The sequence below is a fragment of the Aspergillus chevalieri genome, chromosome 1 (genome assembly GCF_016861735.1).
Source record: "Aspergillus chevalieri M1 DNA, chromosome 1, nearly complete sequence".
In the NCBI taxonomy this organism is placed as follows: domain Eukaryota; kingdom Fungi; phylum Ascomycota; class Eurotiomycetes; order Eurotiales; family Aspergillaceae; genus Aspergillus; species Aspergillus chevalieri.
In genome coordinates this window covers 5408046-5429017 of record NC_057362.1, presented here as the reverse complement: position 1 = coordinate 5429017, position 20972 = coordinate 5408046, and the positions used below count along the sequence as shown (strand labels likewise).

At 49.8% G+C, this 20972-nt stretch overlaps 8 protein-coding genes across 8 annotated transcripts; 3 read left to right on the top strand and 5 right to left on the bottom strand.

Moving 5' to 3' along the window:
• Positions 1 to 68: 68 nt before the first annotated feature.
• Positions 69 to 643, top strand: ACHE_11886A (uncharacterized protein; the record flags this gene model as incomplete). Its single annotated transcript, XM_043276504.1, has 2 exons — positions 69 to 407; positions 464 to 643. The coding sequence occupies 2 exons, from the start codon at positions 69 to 71 to the stop codon at positions 641 to 643; spliced, it is 519 nt and encodes a 172-aa protein (XP_043133006.1).
• A 688-nt stretch (positions 644 to 1331) lies between these two features.
• On the top strand, positions 1332 to 1759 carry ACHE_11885A (uncharacterized protein; the record flags this gene model as incomplete). The annotated part of the gene is made up of 2 exons (XM_043276503.1): positions 1332 to 1517; positions 1577 to 1759. 2 exons carry the CDS (start codon positions 1332 to 1334, stop codon positions 1757 to 1759), a joined length of 369 nt encoding a protein of 122 aa, XP_043133005.1.
• A 173-nt stretch (positions 1760 to 1932) lies between these two features.
• On the bottom strand, positions 1933 to 3600 carry ACHE_11884S (WD40 repeat domain-containing protein; the record flags this gene model as incomplete). The annotated part of the gene is made up of 3 exons (XM_043276502.1): positions 1933 to 2176; positions 2230 to 3308; positions 3376 to 3600. The coding sequence occupies 3 exons, from the start codon at positions 3598 to 3600 to the stop codon at positions 1933 to 1935; spliced, it is 1548 nt and encodes a 515-aa protein (XP_043133004.1).
• A 233-nt stretch (positions 3601 to 3833) lies between these two features.
• On the top strand, positions 3834 to 6807 carry MSH4 (MutS family protein MSH4; the record flags this gene model as incomplete). The annotated part of the gene is made up of 8 exons (XM_043276501.1): positions 3834 to 3969; positions 4027 to 4319; positions 4369 to 4687; positions 4741 to 4781; positions 4831 to 4980; positions 5029 to 5148; positions 5196 to 5283; positions 5333 to 6807. The coding sequence occupies 8 exons, from the start codon at positions 3834 to 3836 to the stop codon at positions 6805 to 6807; spliced, it is 2622 nt and encodes an 873-aa protein (XP_043133003.1).
• Positions 6808 to 7080: 273 nt separating this feature from the next.
• Positions 7081 to 9530, bottom strand: ACHE_11882S (E3 ubiquitin-protein ligase HEL2; the record flags this gene model as incomplete). Its single annotated transcript, XM_043276500.1, has 3 exons — positions 7081 to 8752; positions 8826 to 9064; positions 9126 to 9530. 3 exons carry the CDS (start codon positions 9528 to 9530, stop codon positions 7081 to 7083), a joined length of 2316 nt encoding a protein of 771 aa, XP_043133002.1.
• An 875-nt stretch (positions 9531 to 10405) lies between these two features.
• ACHE_11881S (uncharacterized protein) lies at positions 10406 to 12527 on the bottom strand (the record flags this gene model as incomplete). Its single annotated transcript, XM_043276499.1, has 3 exons — positions 10406 to 10568; positions 10634 to 11456; positions 11519 to 12527. The coding sequence occupies 3 exons, from the start codon at positions 12525 to 12527 to the stop codon at positions 10406 to 10408; spliced, it is 1995 nt and encodes a 664-aa protein (XP_043133001.1).
• Positions 12528 to 12856: 329 nt separating this feature from the next.
• ACHE_11880S (uncharacterized protein) lies at positions 12857 to 17004 on the bottom strand (the record flags this gene model as incomplete). Its single annotated transcript, XM_043276498.1, has 14 exons — positions 12857 to 13034; positions 13128 to 14043; positions 14113 to 14350; positions 14401 to 14477; positions 14530 to 14721; positions 14772 to 15421; positions 15477 to 15767; positions 15822 to 15910; positions 15962 to 16202; positions 16260 to 16344; positions 16403 to 16552; positions 16602 to 16651; positions 16725 to 16767; positions 16830 to 17004. The coding sequence occupies 14 exons, from the start codon at positions 17002 to 17004 to the stop codon at positions 12857 to 12859; spliced, it is 3375 nt and encodes a 1124-aa protein (XP_043133000.1).
• Positions 17005 to 19407: 2403 nt separating this feature from the next.
• Positions 19408 to 20550, bottom strand: ACHE_11879S (SWIB/MDM2 domain protein; the record flags this gene model as incomplete). The annotated part of the gene is made up of 5 exons (XM_043276496.1): positions 19408 to 19593; positions 19662 to 19712; positions 19764 to 20249; positions 20330 to 20466; positions 20544 to 20550. The coding sequence occupies 5 exons, from the start codon at positions 20548 to 20550 to the stop codon at positions 19408 to 19410; spliced, it is 867 nt and encodes a 288-aa protein (XP_043132999.1).
• Between the last annotated feature and the right edge of the window lie 422 nt (positions 20551 to 20972).

Here is a 20972-nt window from a genome sequence, read left to right as displayed (position 1 = left end):
TATGCCTTTTTGACCTCCCATGACTGTTCATTAATTTTTACTCAACTTCCTCCACCACAACCGTCAAGATGCAGCTCAAACCTCTCGTCGTTTTCCTCTTCACCACCCTCCCAGTCCTGACAGTAGCCACTAGTCCCGACACAGCGACAATCAATGATATCTCGAATCTCACAAATGATCTGAAAGCGTTCGACGCCGCCGTCCAAAACTGGGACCTCCAGGAGAATTCAAGCCCCGCACAGACTATGAAAGACCAGGCAAACAAGGCCGTGAAAGACCTCAGCCAAACGCTGCAAGACGCAAAGAAGATCGAGTCCCTCACCCCAGATGCCCAAGACAAGCTGGTCGCTAGCATGAAGGAGTTTACATCTGTGGCTGGGGATGTTATCAAGCATATGGCTGAGAAGGTATGTCTATACAAAACATATGCAGATGAAGTAGGGCATTATACTAACGAGAATAGCAATCTGAATCTGACAGGGGAGATGGATACCGGGGTCTCATGGAGACCTCGAATAAGGCGACCGGGTTGTTCTTCAATGAGCTTCGGAATAGCCTCGCAAACAAGATTCCTCAGGAAACGGTACAGGAACTGTCGGGTCAATTGCAGGGGTTGCAAAATGGGTTGAACAAGGCTATATAGACATTTCCTTGATTTGTTCTGGTGTGTATATATTTATGTAATGTTTATTCGTTAATAAGTAATAACTAATATTGTGCATACTCCGGAGTACTCCAATCGTTATGGTTTCTGCACTTCAGCTTCCAACATTCTCTTACCAGGCAAAAGTGTCCAAAGGAGTTGATTATCACACCGATAGTTCTTACGAGGATCGCCCTATGCAATTGGCACTTGGTGGAAACGTCAACATTTCTCGTTTGAATTGATAAGTACCATTGATCGTATACAGTGGAAGCTAGACATAGTAATATAATGTAGAATCTCCTGTAGCGGTAAGATTCAAAACCTTCTGAAATGCCGGTCCCTATTTGTACGACTACTATGTGCAACCAGAGCACTAAGCCTGACCAGTATGTCAATGACCGCCCACCCTAAACAGTGACACGCCCCTTTATTGCAGTTGCACCTGTATCCCTTAGAATCCCTCTGATTAGACACACTCTCACAGCCAAGGATGAGCTGAAAACTATATCCGCTTCAATTGTTGCAGTGAACCATGTAGAGGATCGAGAGTATGTTAGAAACTGGGCGAACGTAGTCAGTAATATAAATAGTCATCCTTAGCCCTCCATATCTGGACAGCAGACTGACCTTTTTCTCAAGCAATCTAACCCCAACGCGCCCAGCATCCGAGCACAACACCGCCAGAATGCAGCTCAAACCCCTCGTCGCTCTATTCCTCACCACCCTCCCGGCCCTCACAGCAGCCCAGCCTCTCTCCACCGACCTTGCCGACCCACAGCAAGCAATGCAAGCTAAGCCTGTCTTTCCAACTGACATGGAAACACGCGCCGTCCCTGCGGAGCTCACCTCACTCCCACTGGCTGCTTTGGAGGTATAGATACACTCCCCTTGCTGTATGGGCTGGATTGGATATCGTACTAATGAGAACAGAAACGCCAACTTGATGGGGATATTCTCCTTCCTCTCATCGAGCTCATGACGAAGGTGCTGAAAGGATTGGTACAAGGTGGTGGTAGTGGTCTTGGGGTGGAGCCGGAGGAGGTGCGGGTGATGTTGGATGAATTGAAGAAAATACGGAATGAACAGCACAAGGGTACCATGGCTTCTTCCTAAGTTTGCTTCTGGATTGAATTTGGTGTATACAGAATATGGTTGTGTGGGTTTGGTTAAAGACTGGTCATATATGAATAACATAGCAACCGTGTACAAAAACACATGCAATACGAGCTAGTCAATGTTATTGTGAGTCTGAATTGGAAAAGAATGGATATGAACGGGTATATATATCAGTGTCTCCAAATACGGATTGCCTTGTCTTTCCCTCCACTGCCGACCTTTTGTCCGTCCGGACTCCAATCCACCGCAAACACTTCGTCCCGGTGGCCGGGAAGATCGATCGAGAGCTTCCCTGTCCGGACATTCCACACCTTCAATGTCGTGTCCTTGGACGATGATACCAACAGGCGCGAGTCTGCTGAGAAGCAGCACTGGTATACTGCTCCGACGTGACCGCGGAGAGTAGTGATGAACCTATAGGTCATTAGCTTCAAGGACGGACAAGTAAACGTTGGCGGGTAGCTTACTTTCCATCACGCCCGTTCCACAACTTCACATGGTTGTCGAATCCTGCAGAGGCAATGTATGCCATGTCTGGCGAGAAAGTGACATGGTTTACTTCCTTCTGGTGACCCAGTAGGCGCGCGATCGGCTTGTTCGAGCTCTCAGGTTCCCAGAGGTACATGGTGAAATCGTCACTAGCCGACACGAGCTTCTCAACAATTTTATTGTTGACTGTGGCAGCTTGCTCGAACCGCTTCTTCGCCGCTGCCACCTTCTCGGATTCCTCCTGCGGCACTTTGCCCGTGTGGTCGTGATAAGCCGTCCGGAGCGCGAAGTCGGTCGAAAGCGCCAGGTGGTTTACGCGGTGCGCATGCGCAGACAGGGTCTGGAGAAGCGTTCCGTTTGTTGCGTTCCACACCTTGATCGTCCGGTCATGCGAAGCTGTGTAGATCTTCCCTGTTCCACCCCAGCGGACGCAAGTCACCGATCCTTTATGGCCAGACAGAACCGTGTCTATCCTGCGTGACACCACGTCCCAAATCCGAATAGTCGAGTCCTTCGATGTAGAGGCCAGTCGTGGCGCTCCCGACTGTTGGAGATGGTACGGCTCCCAAGCCAAACTGGTAATCCATTTTGTGTGACCCTTAAGCGGGCCTCCGAGTGCCTGGCCCTTCTTCGCATCCCAGATGCGCACCGTGTTATCCATACTTCCAGTCGCAATCATCGCTCCGTTCGGTGAGTAGCTGACCGCCAGCACCCAGCTGGTGTGACCTTTGAGGGTATGCATCGGCGTGCCGGTGTCGCAATCCCACACCCGAGCTGTCGAGTCACCACTTCCAGACACCATTGTAGAGGATGAGACGGGCGAGAATGAGGTCGCGAGAATGGCTTCTCCGTGTCCAGCTATCGAGGCCGAGCATCGCGACACGGCTTTGACTCGAAAGACGGCTTGCGGGGTAAAGTAGAGGGGGACAGTATCTTCGGTGGTCTTCAATCCGGGCTTGAGAAGGGAGTGGTATAAATCCGCCAGAATATCGATCGTCTGGTTATCTTTGTCGTCTGATTGATATGTGAACCGGTATGGTACTCGCTCATCATCGTCCTGCAGCAGAAAGATTGATTAGCTTTGTCTTGCTGCATCGTCGAACAGCACTTCGCCGCGTACCTACATTGCCTTGTAATGTGTTAAGAAGAGTCTCCAAGTTCTTCACCGTCGCATCAGCCACCGGAACCGACACCGCAGGACCTGTTGCTGACCCTGTGGCTTGGTCGAAGAATTGCACTCGGATGCTACCCAGATCGGCGGGGACGCTCTCGACATCTTGCTGCTGGCGCGCCTTTTCGGTGGCGTCTGTCCTTTGGCGCTTGGTCGGAGGGGGCAAGAGGGTCGCCATTGTTGATTATGTAGAATGGCTCAATTGAGCTGTGTTAACAGGCAATAATTGGGTTGATTGAAGATGATCAAAAATTGAAGGAAAAAAATCCCTTATCGGTCATATCGGCGCTAAACCTGATTAGGTAACCATGTCCTTTTATCGACAACACCAGACACTCTCTTCTTCATCTCTTCTTCTTCTCCAATTCTCCAGGAACTGAGGACAGCCTTGAATGGCCTTGCTCATCGAAAATGTCTATGTCCTTTTCCAGGGCCTCCTCCTTTGCACCTCCTACGTCCCGAGTGAACAGGGTTAGCACGGTCAGGACAGCGAGACCAGCAACAACAGCAACCAGTGTTGCATCCCAAGATATTATCTGTGCCATTAGTGAGTCTCGCGGGGTCTCGACGACAGTAGGACTCGCGTTTTTGAACCTCACCACAGCCGAAGCGGTTCTCTGTCAGATCTGTGACAGCCAGACCTATGTCAAGACCATTACCAAGATCGGAGTATTTGAGCCCACGGAGATCCTTTTTATGAATACTTGCAAAGACTCGAAGCTATTCTATATCGTTCAAGAGAATCTACCGGATCCAACCTTCACATTCATTGATCGCAAATACTGGTCAGACAGGACCTGCCATGAATATGTGAATCGACTCGCTTTTCCGGAGGATGCTGAATCGATCAAGGTCACACTGGGTGGGAATTACTTTGCAGCTTGCTGCTTCGCTGCCGTATGTGAATCTTTCATCTGCTATTACGCAGTTAGACTAACCCTGACAGGTCATCAAGTATGTCGAACTTAAACTGAACAGGATTTTCGCGTCTCACTCCCTTCGTATACGATTCGAACCGTCTCAAGGCTCAATGACAATTGATCTATCCACTATATGCTCACTCGAACTCATCCAGAATCTGCAAAACGCGAAGTCGAAGGACAGTCTGTTCGGGCTTATGAATGAGACACTCACGCCCATGGGCGCTAGACTGCTACGGGCCAACATTCTACAACCCTCTACAGAAAGATCTAAACTGCTAGCACGGTATGACGCCGTGGAGGATTTGTCTACCAAAGAGGAAATGTTTCTCTCAGTTCGACAAGGTTTTTTCACACACTAACCATTACACTTTCGGTCCGCTAATTCTACTCTACAGCACTCAAAGGTTTTGTTGATACCGACAAAGTTCTGACGTCTGTCAGTATATTCGGTGCCAGCTGCGGATGCTTTTTGCTGACTCCTAAAGCTCATTCTCGTTCCAACTAAACAGAAATTCCAACACGTCGAGCAATCGGTCAACAATGTCATCATGTTGAAGACCTATGTGTCGTCGATAAAGTCGATCTACAAGACGCTTTCTACTGCTCAGAGCACGCTCTTGCTAACAATAAGAGAGGTAACCTGCTCGCCACTGTTCACTGTTCCACAAACTGACCGATCCAAGCTGTGTGCTCCTGCAGGCCATTCCTCCGTTGAACAGCTCATCGAAGGGACGCTGAACGAGCACGTGGCATACCAAACGAAGCCCTTGGACTTGAGAAACCAACGTATATACTGTGTCAGGGTATGTACCCCTGGCCTGTCTTATTCCTATTTACTTACCCGGTCTAGGCTGGCGTCAATAGTCTCCTTGATGTCGCAAGGCAGACTTACAAAGAAGCTAATACAGATGCTGCTGATCTTGTAACGCAACTAGCAGGTGATGTATGAGTTGCGTGTCCTGTTAACAACATACTGACATACTGCAGAGTCAACTAATCTTCGATTGGATCTGAAATACGATTCTGCTCGCCAGTACTACATCGTCATACCGGCCGACGAAGTCGACTCGCTCCCCGATATATTCATCAACGTATACCGCAAAAAGAAACGTATAGAATGCCAAACTCTTGACCTCGTCAAACTAAACCAAAAGATAGTGGATGCACATGATGAAGTGATCAACATGAGCGACTGGACTATTCAAGAGTTGATCAAAGATGTTTGCTCTGAGATCTCCGGTCTCTTCAGGGTGAGTGAGGCGATTGCCATGCTGGATATGCTAGCCGCCTTTGCCCATCTCGCCACATTCTATGACTACATTCGCCCTGAGTTAACAGACACACTCGCTATCAAAGCCGGTCGACATCCCATTCGGGAGAAAATCCATTCCAAAAAATACATTCCGAACGATGCATACGCAACACAGCAGTCGCGCTTCCAGATTATCACAGGCTGCAACATGAGCGGCAAGTCAACATATATACGCTCGCTGGCATTAATGACTGTGATGGCACAAACTGGCTGTTACGTCCCAGCGGAGTACGCCTCATTCCCAATTGTTCACCAGCTCTTCGCTCGTGTCTCCACAGCCGATGACCTCGAAGCCAACGTGTCGACCTTTGCTGTCGAGATGCGCGAAATGGCCTTCATCTTGCATAACATTGAACGCCGGAGCATGGTGATCGTCGACGAACTTGGACGCGGCACTAGCACCACCGACGGCCTTGCTATCGCCATTGCCATTGCAGAGGCTTTGGTGGAAAGCAAATCCCTGGTCTGGTTCGTGACGCACTTTCGTGACTTGGCTGTAGTCATGGCCGAGCGCAGTGGTGTAGTCAATCTTCACCTCGCAGCAGAAATATCATCCGACGCGTCTAAGATGACAATGCTATACAAAATTGCAGAGGGACCTGTGACTAACCAATTCTATGGTCTTACCTTGGCTAAACTAGTTGACCTACCTCCGGACGTTCTCGACGTTGCGCAGGACGTATCCGAGAAGTTGCACGAGATCGCTGCACGTCGACATGGTAATTCTGGAGCCGTCACCATTGCTCGAAAACGAAACTTGATTTTGTCACTCAGAGAACAGCTCTATCAAGCTCGCAACGGGGCCCTTGAGGGCGAGGCTCTCAGGAAATGGCTAAAGAAGCTACAGGATGACTTTCTGCTCCGAATGGCTAGTATTGACGATGAACTTGATGACGCTTCTAGTGAGACAGAACAAGAAGATGACATTATTGAAGAAGATGACCAATATGATGATTCTCAAGAGGGCAACCAGACTGAGACAGAACTTACTGACGATAGCTCACCTATTATTTCCACCGAACGGCCTGATACTCACGGCATAGCAACCGAGCGAACTGATCTTTCACTGGCTGGAGAAGAGTCCATTCTCATGACTTCGCAGGAAATACCCGAGACTAGTCCTTTTCCCGAGTCGGTAGAACTTGTCTAATATCTGTTGTATGTGCAAGGCGATGTTTAGATCTATTGTCAGTTCTATGAGAACAAACCACTATGAGTTATGATCATATATAGAATTATTCACAGGCCATTAAATGACAGAATAGCATATTTTCACTACGCCAGCTAAACACAGAACATTTACAGCTTTTATTCTACCGGAACAAAAAGTATCAGGATCGTATCTACTTTTGAACTCCACTCTACTCATAGCAAACATGCCAACAAGCAAGACCACCAAAAAAACATAGGAAGAGGACGCCATCTATCCGAAATGAAACAGCGTCTGTTTCCCCTTCCTCCCTTTACCCTTCTTTCCACCACCGCCGCGAGCCGCTTCCCCATAGTCGTCTTCTATCACGTCTGAGGAAGATCCACCCCCAGAGGAAGCCCAAGCATTCGTGGCTGGGCGGGACTCACCCCACCTGACAGTCCCGCGCGTGAGGCCAGCCATGAGCACGTTGGGTTTCGGGGCCGCGGGGAGGGCAGGGAATGCGTCTCCCCCTGTGTTCGAGGCGCGAGAGGACGATGCAGTTGGAGTAGAAGAGCCACTAGGGCGGGGGGAGGAACGGGTAGATGCGCTGAGGGCGGGGAAAGAGGATGGCGAGGGGGCTGCTGCCGTTCCCCATGCTGTAGTCGCGGTATTGCGCACAGCAGGGCGAGAAGAAGACGAAGACGTGGAGGAGAGAGGGGGGAAGGCGGTGGCTGACGAGGCAGAGGAAGGAAGCGCGCCACTACGGCCCACTGCTGATCGCGAAGATTGCGCAGTGGACGATTTTAAGCGAAGTACACGGTTTCCTCCCGCGCCACTGCCATTGACAGTGTCCGGTGACATGCCCGGCAGTAACCCGCCCGGTCCTGGCAGGGCAGGATAGTCCTCGTTAATAGCACGCCAATCGTTCCAGGCTTTCAGTAATGTGGTACGCTTTGAATCGTCTTCGTAGATCTCTGCGAGCTCCTTTATGAGCTTGCCCAGTTCGGAGCTTGTAGTATCAAACAAGGAGAAGAAAGCATCGATGAGCTCAGTGGCGGAGATGAGGGAGGTCCGGTAGTTGGAAACTCTGGTGCGGAATTCGCCCAACTTTGCCTGGTCATTGCGCAGGAGGTTCGAGGCACGTTCAATCACTGCCATATGGCGCAGACGGCGTGCTTGCTCTTGTGGAGTGGCTGGGGCCGAGTCAGCCACAAGATTGAGGTTCTGCAATTCGGAAACTGGCGGAGATTGTGCTGGTGGGCTGCGGGCAGGTGTGGCATTTCCCGAGCGCGGAGGAGCGCGCACCGGCTGCGTATCGCTGCGAGTGAGCTGTCCACCAAAGCTACGGGTTGAGACCGATTGTGCACTCTGGATCGCCATCTGTCGCTGGTACGCGATTTCGTCCCGCCGCAAGGGTTGGGCACTGGATGCTGGGAGAGGCTCTGCATTTGGGTCGCGGCCCCGGCCTGCACCACGGCGTTGTCGCTGGGGTTGGTAGGGAGTTCTGAAGTCAAACGCTGATAGATCCACAGTGCGAGCGTCTCGCCTTGCGTCCTTGGATAATCCGTTGGGATGAAATTCCAGTTGGTGGGCCTTCAGATCCATCTGAGACTCGAACACGACAAACTTCTTATCCAAGCATTCCTGGTCCAGGCACAGGAAGTGGTCTTTCTGGAAATGGTCCTCGAGCGCGGTATAATCAACGTAGTACTGTTGTTGGCGATGTCCGGATCGTCGATCGCAGATGTGGCATCGCTCATGCTTGTCACGGCAGTGTGCATACAATTCGTCATCTCCGTAGAATCGCTGGCGACAGAAACCACATTCGGGGTGACCTCTGAAACCACTCTGGTCAATAGCACCGGGGACGTCATCTCCGTATTTCTCGTGTTTCCGCAACTCCGCCATGGTGAAGAGTTCGTGCTCGTGGGTGAAGACCTTCTTGTTTCGAGTACACAGATCACTGCACCATAGCAGTTGTTTAGTATGGACCTCGAAAATAAACTTCTCAATTGGATAGATGAAAAATAACTTACCACATCACTTTCCCATGCTTGCTCTTGGTATGACGATGCAGGTCCGGCCATCCCAGGCAAGCTACGTCGCAGTCTGTATCAGGACAATTGTATCGTAGCAACAAAACCGTATCCTCAAAGATCTCATCGTTTTCGTACTGAATGCCAAGGTTATCGTCCTTCCGAGAGAAGTCGTTGCTAACAAACTGGTCGAAATTCTTCGTCGGGTCATCCGTAAAAATCACATAGCTGGATTCCGTCTAGATGGAGAAAGTCAGTCAGCCATAATGCCAAAGTTCCCCTCGTTGTAGCGCAACATACTCGACAGTGTGCACAGGCCTTGTTCTTGTACAGAGCCCGAAGCCTCAACGCACAGATATGACAGGTCCGGTGATTGCACGGCGAGACTGAAGTGTGCGTCACATCAGATGCGCAGATAAAGCATATTTCACCATCATCTGCGTCGTCGGTAGCCGCTGGGACTTTCTTTGACTTCTCTTCGCCCGCTACAGGCGCATCAGCCCCGGCGGCACTTTGGGACGCATTGGTATTGCGGTTGCGATCCCCACCACCGCGCCCCCCGCGTCCTCTGCCACGAGTATTCCTTCCGGACCCGGAGCCATCTGGCTGTCTCACTTGGTTTGCGCCTCCTCGTCCGCGTCGACGACCACCTCGGTTCTGACCTTGCGATCCAGCGGGAGTTTGGGGCGGTTGGGAGTCGGCCATTGGGGAATTGGTCGGGGCCGGGGGTCGGGGGTCAAGCGACGAGGTCCAAGGAGGATGGCACAAATTTAGCCCAGGAAAAGGAAGTTGCTGGGGGTCATTTAACGGAGCTTAGAGCTCTTCTTTTTGGTCTTTTCTGCCTTTGCGATAATTGGTTGTTCGTTATCGCGAGTGCGGTAGAGGGGAAGATTCTCTTTCAAGGCGGCGGCGGCAGGCAGCACGTGAGTAGCATCGTTGCCTGATAAGGCACCACTAGCAAATGCATTATATTGCTGGCCAGCAACCATAAATTGCAGTCATAATGAATCAAAAGGTTCATTCATCATTCAGTTTAATTCAAGTACAATAGCAATTTTCTTCCCTTTTTTTTTTGTTAAGAGGCGTTTTATGATTGTCAGTCATCTCCGACCGGATCGGAGTCCTGGAAGCTGCCTCGGAGATGTCGACGGCAGCCCTAATCATATTACCTTAGTGATTGCCGGATGGTGAAAACGTTGAGCAGTTATTTTCTTATACGCTCATGCTGAGCTCATCACTTAATTTTCACTGGCTTTACTACACATTCGCAGTAAACTAACAGCACTATTCGAGCAATCCAGAACACTCGAGGGTCTCGTAACCGTTCAGAGACAACCGGGCTATTTTTCTCTCCCTGGCTTGATTGTCTGCGTGGGCGAGGAGGTATTTTCAATGGGATTTTGGTCGCTTTCAGTCACAGCATCACCGTATGTGATGGAGTGGCGGAGAAGGCGAGAAGGGTTTCGTCAGAAATCGAGATTGAAAGCATGATTTTGGCTTTCGAGGCGGAACGGCCTTATAGCACAATTATGATGGTGGTGCATTGTTCAATATGCAGTCCCAAAATTCCTGTAGAGCTTTTAGTAAATGTTAAAATACCCAGACAAGGGGAGAAGTTGTGCTACCCAGTTTATAGACTCCGGATTTAGCCATTGCACGCCATCAATCCAGTCGTCGAAAGTAGCCCCAAAGTTGTAGTCAACTGAGTTAGGCAGTCGAAATTGTTCAGTTGACAGCAATAGCCTAGTCAAGCGGAATTAGTTTTCATCCATTCGGGGTCAGAGCCCTTTCGTAAAGAATATACCCACTGGAGGTGTCGAAGAATGGGACAGGCCTTAATACATATCTGACTTTTACTCTGAAGGCTATCGAAACGTGCCACGGCCGAAGCGAACATGGAGTAGTACGAGGATTCATGCGCATCGTGTTCGTCCAGCAAGCATGATGCCAACGCCATGGCTCCATGGATGGCATAAAAGCTTACCAACCCATAAACAAAACAACGGTAATGTCGCAGGCGCGGGAGATCGGAGAACTGACGATGGATATCTAATAAAGCGGCGCCGGAATCAATGCATTTTGCTCTAGACGTTGGTCGAAAAGAGGGACCCCGCGGTTTGCAGAATGGTCGATGTATGAGTAGATATAGTTGATGCGCATACAATTGCAAGATGCACCAATGAGCATAACTTGAAGTATCCAGGATACTAGGCGACCCATCTAGCAGAAAGACCGTGTCCCAACTCTGCTGCTGCTCTGAGATAAGGCCATCAAAGTGATCAAGTGTGGATTCGTCGAGCCTTGAGTTACTGGATAGACGGTGGCAGATCTTGCTGGATAGCTGAAACATTCGAAATTTGAATTTCATGACGGACATCTGGGTCGGTTTGCTAGATGGTGGTAGGATAGTGTCATCTCTGATATCGACATCGTTGACATCTGCCGGCATTGTAGCTTCAGTATTAAGCAAAAGAGACATGTTGACATCTCGGAATGAGATAGCCTGGTAAGTGTGCAGCATCAGGATACCAGCCCAACAACGACGACGCCGTTCGATATCAATACAGCTGAGCTGCGAATGATTTATGTCAGTATTGCACTGTAATGCAATGCCTATGTTCAATGCGATCCCTGTTCAGCAGCATCTTAGTCGTCATGCATCGGGATCACGAATTCCATCAGACGTCTCTCACCTAGTAGTGTCCAGGCATGCTCGACGCCCTCAATATTACTGATTGTATATATCAGCACCAAAAGAGCTTCAAGCGTGCTGAGATTGTGACGGATCAAAAACTGATTCTGCGATAGGCAGATCAACGAAGCAGCTCGCAGCTTGTAAGAGATCGAGGATATGTCATGGGAATCGGATACCGTAGGCTGAATATCGACTAGTGCAATCTCGTCCTTCTCCATACTCTTCAACGTCGCGGAGCAAATCAAGAACAGCAATGCCATCCAGGAAAGATCTGCACCGGACGGATCCTGCCTGAACGCATCGTATTGCTTCTGAAACGTTGGTCCATGTAATATATGGAAGAGGGGCGAGAGCCGCATGAAGTATTGCGTGATTAGATACTCGCAGGCATGGGATGATGGCAACATGGCCAAGATATCACTCTTGGACACTTTGGGGCCTAGAGAAAATGGAAAGCAGAGGTTACTTGGCAGTGAGAAAGGGTCATTTTGCGGAGATGATGGTTGATGCATTTGGTCTATCGGCCGCTGCAAAAGAGCATCCCAGTGAGCATGACTATACTCTTGATAGTCGTGATCGTGGGCTAATGAACCGCTTGTTCGAATTGGCGTGCGAATAAATCTGTTCGGCCCCGGGGCCAACGACAGAGACTCTGGGCTTGCCAGACCTTGAGAGTCTCTTGAATCGGGACGCCGCACGACCTCAGATGATGCCAGTCTCCCCGCATCCGCCTTATTCTTACGGGGACCTTCATAAACACAGGATTCGATGCACTCTCGCCGTTTGCACGAGGCACAGGGCTGTTGTCGATCGCACTTCAGCTTGGATTGCCGACAAGGATGACAGCTGATAGGTTTCCGTGGCCTGCGATTGATAATACGGGTCCGTGCCCTGTTCTTGCCAATGCTAGGCGTTGAATTGACCCCAGAAACAGGAATCTCCGGAGGTGGAAGAGCACCTGCGGCGAGTCCCCCAGCACCTATGCTAGGGACTGGAGCTTCAGACATGATCTGTGGTCCCTTAGGGAAATAAATGGCAATAGTCCAGTGTAAAGGACAATGAATTGGACACCCCGAGAGGCTTCCCCGCATGTCCAAGGCATTCGGACTTGACGTCCACGTGAGATATCTCCGCCAATTATCTCCGAGCACCCTTTCTTCGCCACATTTCCCTACCATGTAGAGTTACGTCGTTGAGAGAATCACCTGGATGCTACTATGAAGAGATTTTCATGTGTTTGATACATTGCAATGGTCTTCGCGACATGACTCCCTAAATCGCAGGAAAGAAGGCAAACTTGAATTGGTTATGGCTAACTAACTATAACTATTGGTATTTACCCATTAAGCAAGAACTCGATCCCTCGAATCATGATGGTGTAGCCATGGCGGATACGGTGTACAGGCTCACGCAACTCTTGGACCGGCAGCTCCTCAACGAAAAGAGTGATCAGGACGACAAGGGCAATGAGGACGACTGCAGCTAGAAGCTTGACCAGGAACTTCGTGCTGCTTCTAGACGCGCATTCATTTTTCTTCAGTGATACACTACTGTGTCTTTGCTTTTTGATACCATCATCATCCTGGTCTTCTAGTCAAGCGAAATACCGTATCAGACGCGAAACCTCCTCGGCATTCTCGTACACGTGCCAGTGGCCAGTGCATCGCAGAACCTCCATTCTGGAATCGGGAAGACGCTCGTTGAGGTTCCTCACAATGTTCACAGGCGAGGTCTTGTCTTCATCGCCAGTCATCAGAAGAACTGGCATTGTCAACCTTTCAACCTCCATTGGGGATGCTGTCGCAATTGCCGTGCAGGCCTTGGCGTATCCCTCGGGATTTGTGGAAAGAAGCGATGCGCGAACTGCTGCATATGCAACGGGCTGATAGACCTTTGTGGCACTGGATGTTCCGGCTTCGCTGACGGCATCCGCTGTCCCCGAGGCCATCATGCCCGTTGCACGAACGGCAGCGGCGCGCTTGCTCATTGCGATCTTGCCAGCTTCGGGGAGAGGACATGGCGGTGGGCCCATAAGAACCAACTTCTTGACTTTGCTGGTATCGCGAAGCGTAAAAGCCATAGCAATGACGCAGCCCAGTGAATGTGCGAACAGAGTGACTGAGCTGGCTCCGGTCAATGCAACCACATTGGCAAGGTCGTCAGCGAAACTCTCAACGGTGACAATTGAGGCAACATTAGTCGCTGAAAGTCCATGTCCTTCAAGATCATAGACATAGCTCGTGTAGTGATCCTCGAAGCCTCCGCTTTTGATGATTGGCGTGTAATATTCACTTGAAGCACCAAGTCCGTGGACGAACACAGCGATGTCCGGTCCTGTTCCAATTCTACGGACGTTCACTTGCTTTCCACCAAGATACACCAGCCCCGAACCACCAACTGTGCGTTCAAGGTTGAGACTCGCTAAATGACTCTCGAGAGGAACACGCTTAGCAACGGCATTGTCTGATGACGGATCCGCGATGCGGTTCTCAAGAGAACCAAGCCCGGTGACAGATACCTCAACTATAGATAGGGGATCGCGTTAGTTTGTACATTTCGGACAGAGCCACGTTGTGTCAATGGACAACTTACCCTTGTCGCCCGGTTTGAGAAACCTGGCCGGGTTCTTGCCAATTCCCACACCAGCGGGAGTGCCGGTTGCAATGATATCTCCAGGTCTGATCGTGCCACCATTGGATATGACGGAGATCAATTTCGCAACAGAGAAGATGAGATCGTCTGTGGTAGCGTCCTGGCGCTTCTCACCGTTCACAAAAGTCTGCACGCGTAACTTCTTCGGGAGTTGACCAGCCGGAACAGCAATCGGACCCTGAAGGCGAGTCAGAGAACGTTTTTGTTTCAGCAGTTTGGGGTTCTTACCATCGGACAGAATGTGTCTGCTGACTTCCCAAGGTAGAACTGTTTGTGGTCTCTTTGTCGTTCACGAGCCGTCAAATCTAGAGGCCTGTTATTAAGGGATTCACTTAATTCCGGGTTGGTTGTGCTCACCGTTGATAATGGTATAACCCCATACATAGTCCATGGCGTTCCTTTCGTCAATCCGAAACCCAGGCTTCCCAATGATAACACCAATTTCACCTTCATAGTCCAGAGTTTCCGTGAACTCCGTATGAGGATAAATGTCTTCATTACAAGCAATGATACTCGTGGACCGCTTGGTGAAAATAACCGGATGGGTTGCTATGTATGTCAGCTGTGCGTCAATAACAGTGGATACTAGGGTTTCTCACGTTGGTCAGTCTTATCACTGGAGTCAAACCCACTCCGGTTGAACTCAACGGCATGGTCCACATAGTTCTTGCCAACAGCTAGAATATCACGGTCGCTCAGCGGTGCCTGAAGTGTGAGTCCAGCGAGAGGAACAGAATCACCGCACGGAACAACTGCGTTTTCCAGTTCAATCACCTGGTAAAGTGAGTGAACTGGCGCGCCAGAGAGCATTGCCAGCGGAGTAACCATGGAGCTGTCCAGATCCAAATGGCCAACGCGGGAGTTGTGCTGGTCATCAAGATAAGAAACATAGTTGCTGAACTTGCTTCTGGGTTGCCATGTGGGCTCCTCGATTTGCATAGGTCTTGAAAGCTCAAAATCTTGTGGTGATGCCTTGTGGATTCTGCCATTAATCATAATGACATTGAGCTTGCTAAGGTCTTGGAGAACGGAGATGTCCTTCAGAGGATCACCGTCCACCAAGATCATGTCCGCATAGTAGCCGGGCTGGACTTTGCCAAGTTCCTGATCCTGCATGAATAGTTTGGCAACACCAGCCGTAGCTGAAATGATTGCCTCCATTGGAGTGAAATCCAGCAGCTTGACGAAGTGCTCCAAGTCTCTGGAGTATGTGCCATGGGGTGTCCAAGCAAAGCCATAATCACCGCCCCTAGTAGTTGGTGTTAGCTGCATTCCGAAGGGAAACCTGGGAAGAAGAGACATACGGCAAGACGGTAATTCCTCTTTGATGCATTTCCTTGCAAGCCTTGATGGCAACGTCGAGTTCTTTCTTGTACCCATCTTGCTCAGCTTTGTCAAAGGAATAACCAAACGGTCCTGCATCGTACGTGGTTGCGTACAGCCAGTTCAAGGCGGGGGCAACGACATGGCGATGCTTGTTTTTTTCCAATTCATCCATGGTGGCTTCGTCAATGTAGCTGGCATGGTAGATGACATCGACACCATGTTGTACGCATTGGGCAATGGAATCACGAGCTCGGGCATGCGAACAGACCCTGGATTGCTGGATATTAATGATGGTAGGTAGATTGAAATAAATGGAACCTTACCGTAAACCGAGACGGTGTGCTTCATCCACACATGCCGCCGTTTCTGCTTCACTAAAGTAGCTGTCTTCCGCAGCCCTGTCCTCAAGGATCTAATCAATTGTCAGTCAAAGGTCAAGACATATTCAGGGGTTTTCTCTTACCTCTTCACCTGACATGCTCAGCTTTACCTGGTCAACTCCCAGAGCAGCGTGATGCCGGATAACCTCTCGCATCTCGAGCGGTCCATCAGCATATGCAGTAATCCCCGGGCTGAGCTCTTTTCCTCGACGGGCAATTTCCTTTCCATTTGCGAGATAACGCGGACCAGGGATGTTCCCGTGGTTGATGGCATCGCGGACAACGCAGTCGAGGCGATCCTTTGCTGAAGCTGCTCCGTAGCACCTAGTCGAGGAATTAGGACATTGGTGATTTTCTTGAGATTACGGACAGGAGACGTACATGGTATATCCAGAGTCCAGGTAAACCATTGCAGACCGAGCAGTGCTAATGGTATGTTCTTCCACTCCAATCGCACCAAGGTTATCTGTTAATCTCTCAATAAGCATAGACCTCAGCCATAACATTACGCGGAGTGTTTTTACCCAGAGCCGTCTCATTCCACGTGAAATGAGTGTGCGCATCGCCTAGACCGGACATGAGGGTTCGACCATTTCCCTGGATCACCCGAACCGTAGGATCGTTGCGTAGGGTCTCAATGTTTGGCACATTTCCGACATAGCGAAGTCGCTCTCCTGCTCGAATTATAAGTTTCTGTGATATGTGGAGCAAGTGTCGCAATACCTTGCACGTAGACATCGCCATGGTACGGTTCGGTTCCGGTGGAATCTATGCTATACAGAAAAGATATTAGCTGGCATACTCACACTCCCATATAGACTGGAGAAAAAGTGGAGTGGTACTTACATTTGGACATTGAGAAACAATATCTTGGAGGTAGATGGAGTCTCTGGAGGTGACGGTGAGCTACCAAGTCTACACGCTTTTTAACTTGGTCACATATCCACTTACCAACCATGCGATGAGCACGAGGCTTCAACGCTGAATCAAAGTGCACATCATCGTGAGGCGAGATCTTTCGTGTAGGTAAAGGATTTCCCCAATCGGCCATGGTCCTGTTTGGGTACTTCATGCCACGGCTGGCTCCATTGACGTATGGTAAGGACAGGGTCATCGCAGACGCCATAATGATTATGAATAGAGGTATAATGAGAAGCTAACAAATTGATCTCTGAGAAAGCAGAAACAAAAAGAAAAAGGGGCCAGGGAGTGAGGCCGCATTTATAAAAATTGGCCATCAAGGCGCTGGAAGCTCACTCAGGGCTACGCAGTCACTCTCTTCCCCGCATGAATGAAAAGTAACTCCGTACGATGATCGGCTAGCAGGAAAGTATCATTGTCATGCAACCTAGGATTCCCTTGGTATTGAGATGACTCCGAGTCATTGAATGAGTTGTCGGGATTATCACTCGGACATGTCGGAGATGTCCTAAGACCTTATGTTTAGGTGCAGCATTAGTACGTATGACTCGAGTGAAAAGGAAGAGATAAGGAGACATCTCTCATTGTCGTCGGTGGTCATGGGTTTCTGTCCCAGATTCCGTTTCTACATTGAGTCTCACAATGGACTTCCGGGTACAACAAACACCAAGCTTCGGCTTGACACCTTTTCCAAAGAGTAACGATGTCTTAACAACCACGCATGTTGGGTATGCTAGTCTACCGCCGTCTTCCAGTCAGATTGACAGAAACCATGCGCGTGATAGGAGGCAACATAAACAAGCATCGGATGGTCTACCATTCATCCCGGCCGGAGAAGTCCAAAATGCGGATGGCAGGGATGGGTCCTCTATGTGTTAGTTATCTCGCATAGTCTTCCGACTTTTGGGTCATTTAGTTCTAATCAGAGAGAATAGGGATTGTCATCGACGATATTGTTTACGACGTGACCGACTTCGCAAAGCGACATCCCGGCGGACAGGCACCTTTACGGAACTTGAGCGGCAAGTCCTGCTCCTGTACGTACTGAGAACCCATGATGAAGCTCTACGTTGCTAAGATATTGTTTCGCAGGGCAATTCCACAAAATCCATCCAAGACACACCCTGGAATCACTGGGAGCGGAACTTCGCGTAGGCCGGACCAGCGACGTTCCCAATCCCTACAAAGAACCGAAGCCGACTCTTATCCGACAGCTTTGGAGACCTTTTTGATTGAAACATTACACCGTCATGGCGTGGCAATTCCTGTAACGAAGCATTTCGGAGATATTTCTCGGAGATGGCTGTCTCCGCACGGAATCTGGGGTAAAACCTGGGGTATTGCCGGGGGATTGTCCGGTAAGCTCAGTGGGCCGTCATGAACTTCAGGTATACATCTTCTTTCTCTGATTGCTTTATTCGATTGAACTCGGGGTGGGGAGGGACTTCGGAGATGGGAATCGCAGTTTCGTAGTCTATAATTTAACCCCGACCCCTGTACGTAGAGCAACAAGACCACATAGTTGCCATATTCTTCGATCTCTCACCATGGCGGCTCCCTTAACCAACTAAATTGCTTTTGTACACCCTGGCCTTAAAGCCCCACGCATTAGACATCTCAATTGGGATGATACCATCATCCAACCTCTCTCCTTTGCCTCCGGCACGCCGCTAGAGAATTTTTACCAAGTTCTCCAAGCAGGACAGGAGAGCATCAAACTAACGAGTCATCCTATCCCCCTCGATTCCATCCAACAGAGCCTGAGTCTTATGCAAAGGCGTTTACAGCTTCGGCTATTGAGTCCATGAACTCTGAGACTCTGATCGTCACTGGTGATGAGGACAAGGTCAGTCCTCGGCTTTGTGTACCTCTTACTCGCAAAGAATTGTCCAGAGCTCGCCGCCGGTTATCCTCAAGGACGTTGGGCATTGGCATGTGTTTGAAGACATGGAGGGGGTTGCTGCTGCAGTGCGCGGCTTCTTGTAGTGATATAAGACTAAGAATAAGATAGAATGGCACTTTTATGGTTTATGTTGGAGCTATTAGAACTGTGCACATCTTCGCGTGACTCGGGGACGAAGATGCTTTCAAGAATTTACATCGGCTATTCATTCTATAAATCCTGCCTAAGCAGAAGTAGTCAATTTTCTAAATGTTGGTGGAGTACAGTTTAAATGCTTCCCGGGAGCAGAGAACTCAGAATACGGAAGAACATGAGTTGCGAAACAAATTCCACGCTGTAAAAACAAATTATTGATAGCTAAACTTATGAATGAAAAAGTATCCGTCCTAGAAGCAGTAAAGAACTCGATCAGTATCTTCTTCCTTGCAATGCAAGGGCAGCACCAACTCCCGCTGGAGAAAAATGGGAAAAGAAAATCGACAAAAGAAATGAAATGCATATACTTGGACAATGAATGTAGACAGACAAAGTAACCAAGAATTAACAGGTTAAAAGGCTTGACGAATGGATGGCGCCCCCGGGTTTATGCAGTAAACAGTACGAAAAGGGAATATCGAACGTCGTAAATGCAGCAGGGCAGGCACAACTACCCAGCTTTAAACGAAAAAAGCAGACATGTCGTCATGGAGTGCTCAGATATGTGGACTAGTCGTCTGGGCTGTACAGGTTCTGATTGAGAATTTTGGTCATGGCAAACATGTGTATCCGATCTTGCTTGAAGACGGTACGCATTGCATCGTCACAGAGGATGTGGCGTCGGTCACTGGGATCTTGAAGTTCATGTTTGTGAATATACTCCCAGACTTTCTTGACCGTTTGGGGTCGCGATAGCTATTTGCCAGTCAGTATGCGTTCGTCTGAGGGAAAATAGTGCGAGGTTGAAAAATGTCGATACATACCATTTCTTCGTTCAAAAGCGACGAAAGTGCAGGCGAAAGTGCCATTGGTGCCTATAGACCCATTAGCTTCAGTTGAATCTGGGAGAACAAGGCTAGGCATACGTGAAATCCACCGGACCGTTTGACCTCCTTTTTGCCCGACTCAGACCCCGAATCAACATCCGAGTCATCCTCTGCCTTGACCTTCTTGGAGGTCTTGGTCTTAGGCTTGGGCTTGGCCTTCTTTTTGGCCGGTGCCGCTTTCCGTGTGCTGGCACCTCTAGTGGGCCGGGCACGCATATTTTCTTCGGCTTGTAATTTGGCCGCAAAGAGGGCATCGGCGTCGATGTCATGTTCCGGCTTCTGTTTCTTCGCCGGCGGGGATGCTTCATCGGGACTATCCGCCGGTTCTTCGTTTTCTGCTGCGCGTTTCTGTGGTGACGCAGAGAGCGTGGAGGGCGAACGTTCGGCAGGCGTGGCTGAGCCACCACTGTTATCGTGGCCGTTGGTCGTCGTTTCAGTCGTCTTATCCCCATCTCCAGAAGCCCCTATCCCACCCTGGTCCGCAAAGATGTCGAATCGTTCCATAATAAGCTGCTTGATCGCAGCCTAGGGGTAAGAGTTAGCATAGGCTCCACTAGGGCTTCCATCTTCACAGAGCATATCTATGCGAAAAGCCGCCGACAGACCTTCTGCGGTGTGAGATCATGGCCGACGGCATCCTGGAGGCCTCTGCGGATGCGCTTTTCGGAGATGGTGTTCAGGTCGCTTTGGGCCAGAATCGAGTCGATGACCTGGGTATACTGTTCGCGGGTCTCCGGGGGAACTGTCGAGGCGAAGAAAGCAGGTCAGCATGAGGTTCGGCGAACCAAGGTAAGGTGCCCTGGAGCAAGCAAAGCTTACGCGACATCCTGTCCAAGTATATATGGTCTTCTTCCTAAGCAAAAGCAAACAATTGCACTGCCACCAATGCGAAGGTGCTCTGAATAACCCGAAGCAAGCTCCTGCAACGAACAGAAGAATATCCCAATAACCAAGCCCGAGCTGCCAAAAGGTATTGTGACCACTGGATATATCGCTGGGCGCTTAGGACCGGCGGGGCATGAGATCTCCAGGAAACGCGCGACAGGAACGGAGGACGGTAGAAGCAGGCGAGATTAAAAGGAGCCCAAACAAAGACAACAACAGAGACAACCGGGCAGAACAGCCAACTGATTGTACCGACAGCAGCACTGAACGAAAGAATAACGTATGTTTCTTGAGTGTTTTCCCCTTCTTTTGAGCTCGGACAGGTATATGCGTCGCTACGTCTGATCTTCCGATCTGGAGAGC